Source organism: Apium graveolens, chromosome 4 (assembly GCF_009905375.1).
Source record: "Apium graveolens cultivar Ventura chromosome 4, ASM990537v1, whole genome shotgun sequence".
Classification (NCBI taxonomy): domain Eukaryota; kingdom Viridiplantae; phylum Streptophyta; class Magnoliopsida; order Apiales; family Apiaceae; genus Apium; species Apium graveolens.
In genome coordinates this window covers 273,097,066-273,104,236 of record NC_133650.1, presented here as the reverse complement: position 1 = coordinate 273,104,236, position 7,171 = coordinate 273,097,066, and the positions used below count along the sequence as shown (strand labels likewise).

The following is a 7,171-nucleotide window of genomic DNA, read 5'->3' as shown; positions in this document are numbered from 1 at the left end:
TGTCATGGCTTCACAAGTACAACAGGTATTCTATGTAGAAGATCTAGTTGAAAATATGATGTACAATGTCATCAAGAAACTTCCGCGGGATTGGTGTGATGTAGAAGATGATCAAGAATAAGATGAATCAGTTATACATGATGCACACCTTGGTGCATAAATGGAAAATATAGACGAGGAGATTTGGTCAAGGGATGATGTTCCAACCAGACAAGTCCTTATCGAGACGGACGTAGTCCAAGCCCCTGCCTAAAATGTTTATGCAAAAAGTTAAATTTGTTGATTTTCATTAAATTGTACTTTTTAATATGATCAAAGGGTTGCTTGCATATTAATGTTTATTTGTGTACTGTCATTGTCGAACTTAATCTTTATTGTAATGTTAATGAAGTCAAATTAATTAAGTTAAGTCCAGGATGTTTATTTCTATACATTTAAGTGCTTTTTATCCTTTGTGATTTATGACTTGCCATTTTATTTAATCAAATTTGAACCTTGTGCACTCTCTTTTCGTACTTTAATATATTTGTTTTCTTATTTTTTTATAGGATATAAAAAGTAGTTCATCTCAGATACCACCATCAGGGTGAATTTCAGGGTACACACTATGTTCATGGGGAAGAGACTATTATATGGGCTGTCGACACTGAAAAATATACAGTCCTAATGGAGCACATAAAAGATGACCTTGAGTATTCAGAAATCGGAGGAATTTATGTTGGTCCAGAGGGTTATTGGAAGTTGCTGACTAGTGATGTGGAGCTTAATCAATTGGTTGACCAAACACACAGTGGAGATCGTATTGATTTTTACATCGATAATGTCATTGACATGACTGTAAAACCAATGCCAAAAATGCAGCCCCATGTGGTCATGAGGCCAAGACCTAATCTATTTGCAGGTACATGCATCTTTTTTTTGCAACTATATAACCTTGTTTGCAATGTATTTTACAGTAGTTTACATTATATGAACTTTTACTTTAAACTCTTGTGTAACTACCTCATTTTTTGTAGCTAAAATACCACCAAAGCGCCAATTTATGACGACTCATCAACTAAAGCTACAATAGCAGAAAAGGTCATGTTACAGTAGGCGACGTTTATGTTAAATTAGGTACCCTAAGCTATCACCGAAAAACTAACTTAAATTTTATGTTACCTTAGGCTGTTTTTGGCCTTTGGTAACGTTAAAAGGGCCCTGTTGTAACATTTTTTTTGGTTACAACGGGCTGTTTTTGGTGTAGTGTGCTTTCCGACAGACGGTGTCAAATGTTATGGGTAAGAACTTGGGGTGTATTTATTGCTAAGGTTCGTGAGCTTCGAGACTCGATTTGACTGCTATTGTGCTTCGTGATTCGATTTGCCTTCACAATATGGCTACGTACCTTGCTGTTTGCCAATGATCAATTCAAAAAACGTAGTTCTGATTTGTGGGGTGAGACCCCTTATATAGGCACGAGATACCTTTGAATTGGATTAAGTTTAGGAGACTTGGTGGACAATTCTCAGATTTAGAGTAGACTTTGGAGTCCTAGAATGCAGGAAATTGATTCCTTATCCCATGAGGTTCCTTGGAGGCCAATCTCCAAGGAATTGTATCTTTATTTGGACTTTACTTATCAGCTGACTTTACCTATATTAATTAATTATAAAATTAATTAATATTCATGGTTTTAGGCTTTTTATAATGAGTTTTATTGTCAGCTCAACCCCGGTACAATTCATGCGATATTAATTGCGCATTCAGGATTTATTTTACTCCCTACCAAATTCATACAATTTTTTATTTCATTAAAAATAATATTTAATTCTACGGGAAATAAAATTACTGTAATTATAATACAATTTTAACAATTTTATTATTTCATTAAAAATGATATAGAATTCTAAGTAAAATGGTAATCTAGGGATGAAATAAAAATATAGTGAAATTGAATACGAATAAGAAAATGGGTTGTGGTAAAATCAAAATCCAGTGAAATCAAGGACCTTATTGTAATATATATATATATATATATAATCTTATGGATAATAGAAATTTTAAAATTATGATATGAGTTCAACAATTTTGTATTTCATTAAAATGTAATAACATGAATTTTACATCAAATAGTAGTCTAGGGGTGAATTTAAAATACAATGTAATCAATAATTCGGTAAAAATATTAAAAATAATATAGAGTTTTAGGAAAAATAGAAATATTGTAATTAAAATATGGTATGAACAATTTTATTATTTCATTAAAAAATAATATAAAATTTCAGAGAAAATAAAGGTATTATAATTGTATTACGATTCCAATAATAGAATTACTATCAGTATAGTATTTTGTTAAAAGGTAACATCGGAGTTCAAGTAAAATAGCAACTGAAAGGTGAAAACAAAACGCCATAAAACCAAAATACGGTGAAAAAGTACTAGTAAAATGATTTTCGATTAATAATAAAAAGGTTATAAATTAAGCAATTGAAGTAGAAAAATGCCTCGCAACCATACTCTTTTTTATCTTTGGACTAACCAAATGTGTGATAAGTAGTACACCCACGATAGCTAAGCCCAACAAGTCTACCTGTCTTGTTCAATATCCCTTGCAAACACCAGATGCAACTGAATCCACATAATACATGTTGTGTCATGTGTGAAGGAAATTGTCGCTCATAAGTTATACTAATAATGGTTACCTAAGTTATAGAAGGACGCAACGTTATGGTGGCTAGTCAGAACTGATTTAACGAATTGAGCAATGTTAAGATAACGTTTAGAGTAGTTATACACGCAATATTAAGATAACGTTTAGATAAGTGATACACCCCCATCAGTCTATTGTCAACTAATTGAAGATATTTATTGGTACCTAAAAAATAAGAAGAAATTATCGAACTTTTGACGATGAATCATAAATATATAAATGCACACTTTGTTCGAACATTTACACACAACCTTAGACTACATATACACAACAAGGTGTGGACAACAAATCCGCCATCAATCTATACACGCAGTCATAGTTCAGAGTTCAACATCTTATCAATATAGCTTATAGACTAAATAGAATGACCGCGGTATTGCATGCACTTTCCACAGTTCGGCAACAATGCAGCTTATTTGAATCTGATTTTATCAATTCACCTAGTTATCTCCAGAAACCAGGGAGAGGGTTGAAACTTATTGCTACTCGGAGACATGGTAATTATCAGTCATATTACTCTAGTAAGCATCAGTCTATACAACCTGTTCCTGCAGCCCCGGATAGTGATGCTACTCCTGAATCTGCTCATTCAGCTTGGAGTATCAATGATTTAGCCGCCAAGTTGAAGTTCAAGAATTATAAACAGGTTGGCCTTCATGATATTTAAGTCTATGATAAGTAAGTGGAAAGGATAATGTTTTTTTTGTTTTGAAATTGGGGGTAAAACAATGCATATTTGATACAGGGAAAAATATACATTGATTACAGTATTCCAGCATGACATAGATGAACTCGGAATCATCTTTTCTATAATTCTGATAGCAGAAAGAGACCAATATCTGGTTTCCTGATAGAGAATGGTCGTTTTTACATGTCAGAAACTTTGTTTTGACATTCCTGTGGCTCTTCAAATGTCCAATGCTAAACTTATATATGTTTCCTATCAAATGTGCGTTGTCAGTTGTGTCTGTACTCTATCAAAATAATACCACTTTTAATTTTAAAGTCAACTCGTTTTTCACATAAACAATAGTACTCTTTCTTGCTATTACATTATCTAAAATAGCAACATATACAAAATAAGATGTCTACTTAATTGTGCATATATGGTATGGGAGATGAAGTGCAGAGTATAAGTACACAGTGCAGGACTAATGGCTAATTGTAAATATTTCTCTATAGAAATTATCCTTCATAACTTTGAGCCACTTTACCAATGTCCAATTGTGCTGTAAGGCCGAGCCCAAAATAAACTTCTATCCAAAACATTTTGCATGATTAATCAATTTCTTAGTTTTCTGGTATAAAGTTTCAGGGACATAAACTAAATGCTCACCTTATCAACAACATAGATTTTCCAAATGGCACCCTCATGTCATAGTTGTGAAATACCCACTGATGTTATTCCCTCTTTTCCTTGCTGACAAGATTTTGCTTGAATATGTTTTACTGATTCTTTTCCTGTAAAAAAAGGATGATGTTTACAAAGAAATGGCAGCAAAGTTGGAGAAAGAAATTAGACTGACGATTGAAGATGAGATCGCAAGTAATCCGTTAAATTTCTTTGAGCTTATAGACAACATAGAACGCTTAGGTCTTGGATACCGCTTTGAGAAAGATATATCAGCTGCACTCACTAAATATGTATCACTGGAAGGAGCCCCTGAATATCACAAGAGCCTTCACACTACTGCGCTCAGATTCCGGCTGCTTAGACAACATGGTTACAAGGTCTCCCAAGGTTCACACACACAATCAAACTCCTTATTCTAAAATTTTAATTTTTTTACCTGCAAGTCGTACTTTATACTTGGTAACCTGTCTATGACATTGACCAGATGTGTTTAAAAGTTTCAAAGACGATAATGGTGCCTTCATGTCAAGCTTGCTTGCGGATGTCAAAGGTTTGCTAAGCTTGTATGAAGCTTCATTTCTGGCCTTCGAAGGAGAAACCATTTTGGATGAGGCCAGATCCTTTGCAAGCAAAGGGCTTGAGTATGTCATGCAAAATACAGAATCAAAGATGCTAGCCAAATTATTAGGTCACACTTTGCAGCTCCCTTGGTATCGCAGAACATTGAGATTTGCAGCTAGGCCTTACATAGATTTATACAGTAACACGGAAGATGCAAATGATTTGCTTCTTCAACTTGCTAAATTAGATTTCAATATAGTGCAATCTGCACTCCAGCAAGATCTTGTAGAAGTGTTGAGGTACGTATGGTTTTTTGTGTATCAAGTTAAATGAATTCCTCTTTGTAATGTACTGCTTAGTAACTATATTACTGCTAGGTGGTGGAAGAATATAGGCCTATCAAGAAAATTAAGCTTCTCAACCAAGGACAGTATTTTGCAATGCTTCTTTTGGACTATTGGTATCTCATTTGAGCCTCATTTAAGCGATTCCCGATTATCACTAACAAAACTAGCTACATTCTTAACCGTTATTGATGACTTATACGATGATCATGGATCTGTGGATGAACTTCAGCTATTTACTGATTCGGTCATAAGGTTTGTAAAATTTCTGCATAGTTACCCTTTTGACTTTGGTATACATAAGCAACCAAGTTTTATTGCTAAAGCAGAACAACTGTAGTACTGTACTGAGTTAGCTAATACTGCAATTGGTGGGTAACTGATACAGATGGAATGTGGATGCTGTAAACGACCTTCCAGATTCTTTGAGGTTATTTTTCCTAGCACTTTACAACACCGTCAATGAAATGGCTTACGATACTCTTAAAGAACATGGAGAAAACACCCTACCCCTCTTTAAGAAAGTAGTAAGTATCATAATTATGACACTAAAAGTATCATACCTACCATTGGCTTAAATCTAATCTATATTTAATCCTATCTGTATTTTCATGCAGTGGGGGGACTTGTGCCAAGCACTCATGCAGGAGACCAAGTGGAACAGCGGAAAGTTCACTCCTAACTTTGATGATTATATTGAGAATGGGTGGCGCTCAAGCTCAGGGGTTGTTATTTTAGCTCATGCATTCCCTTTAAGGAGCCCAAATATAACAAAGGAGGCACTCGATATTTTAGAGAAAGACCATCATCTTCTCAAATGGTCAAGCATGATTTTCAGGCTTTGTAATGATTTGGCGAGTTTTACGGTATGTGGTCTTTCAAGTTAATTACATTCTCTTTTATGCGTGCGGGGGATATAATGCAAATAACATTAACATCTGGCTAATATTCTTACAACAAACAGCGCGAGTCAAAGAGTGGTGAAACTGCAAATTCAGTCACGTCTTATATGTACCATAATGGCGTTTCTGAAGATGTTGCCCGGAAGCACATTAAGAATTTGATTGATGAAGCATGGAAAAAAATGAATGAAGCTCGAGTTACTTTAGAACCTCAATTTTCAACATCTTTTACAGAAACGGCTTTTAATCTGGCCAGGCTTTCCCATAGTGCTTATGGTAGTGGAGATGATCATAGAATTCCAGACAAGACAGCAAAGAAGCAAATATTTGCAATACTAATGGAACCGTTTCCAGTAACTCTTAGTTAAAAAGCCATGCTCCACGACCAATTATACATTGTTACCATCATAATTGAGAAGAAATTCCATAATAGATATATTCTTTACAGCCATTCATTCTGATGCTCGTTAATGTCACATATGTTAGCAATTTTTGCTGAACTCTAAATGTGTTGCAAGTGTAATTTTCATTTGTCATTGTTGGAGCTGGTTATTGAATTAATATCGAGTTAATGAAGCATTGATAATCGATGACAAAAACTTCATATTATTTTGTGAAGCGACAAGAAAGAGGCGTTGCCACCAGAACAAGAGTTCTTTCTAGAGAACAAGAGCTCTTTGGTATTACCTGAGATTTCATTCTATGCTAATTACCATTCAACTAACTCTCTCAATATCTGAAGATTTCGGTATTGCCTTATTTGAAAATAAGCATTTCATTTGAAACGAAGGATTTTAAATGACATGATTTGAGTTGTCATTTCAAACTCTCATATTTATACTAAAATTTGAATGTCTTCAATTTCAAATGAAATCCAAATTTAAATTCTTTTACTTATCCAAACATGTTATTTGATCAAAATAAATCTAGAATTTTAAATGAAATCAAGTTACCAAACGGGCACTACAGTAATTTGTCAAATCTATTTCTTTAGCAAATCAGGTGTCACCGTCCGAGTCCATGTGGTTTTAGAAAGTTCTGGAGAGAATTGTGCTTATAACAGCTTCATCAAAGAGAAAAAGAAACAGCGATTTGTCATGGCTGAATCACATGGCCGCCATGTCCAGATGTGCAAACAGCTCGCACTGCACTTCTCCGTGTGATTTGTGCGTTTTTCAGTCTTGTGCACTGCAACCGCATTTGATACAACCGCATACGCGAGAAGTTTCAGGTTCTAGCCAAAAATTTACCACTGGCACGACTACATAATTCGAAAACATTAGCACAGTATCACTGATTTCAATTCGGCAGAAGTTTT

The 7,171-nt window shown here is 34.5% G+C and overlaps 1 protein-coding gene across 1 annotated transcript; it reads left to right on the top strand.

The window, feature by feature from the left end:
• Positions 1-2,929: 2,929 nt before the first annotated feature.
• Positions 2,930-6,462, top strand: LOC141721006 (isoprene synthase, chloroplastic-like). The gene is made up of 7 exons (XM_074523733.1): positions 2,930-3,338; positions 4,166-4,433; positions 4,531-4,906; positions 4,985-5,206; positions 5,340-5,478; positions 5,569-5,817; positions 5,916-6,462. The coding sequence occupies exons 1-7, from the start codon at positions 3,057-3,059 to the stop codon at positions 6,219-6,221; spliced, it is 1,842 nt and encodes a 613-aa protein (XP_074379834.1). The 5' UTR covers positions 2,930-3,056; the 3' UTR covers positions 6,222-6,462.
• The last annotated feature ends 709 nt before the right edge of the window (positions 6,463-7,171 follow it).

Coding starts and splice junctions, on each gene's coding strand:
- LOC141721006 (XM_074523733.1), top strand. CDS start 3,057: ATGACCGCGGTATTGCATGCACTTTCCACAGTTCGGCAACAATGCAGC. Junction 3,339..4,165: donor AGTTCAAGAATTATAAACAG/GTTGGCCTTCAT, acceptor CTGTAAAAAAAG/GATGATGTTTACAAAGAAAT. Junction 5,818..5,915: donor ATGATTTGGCGAGTTTTACG/GTATGTGGTCTT, acceptor TACAACAAACAG/CGCGAGTCAAAGAGTGGTGA.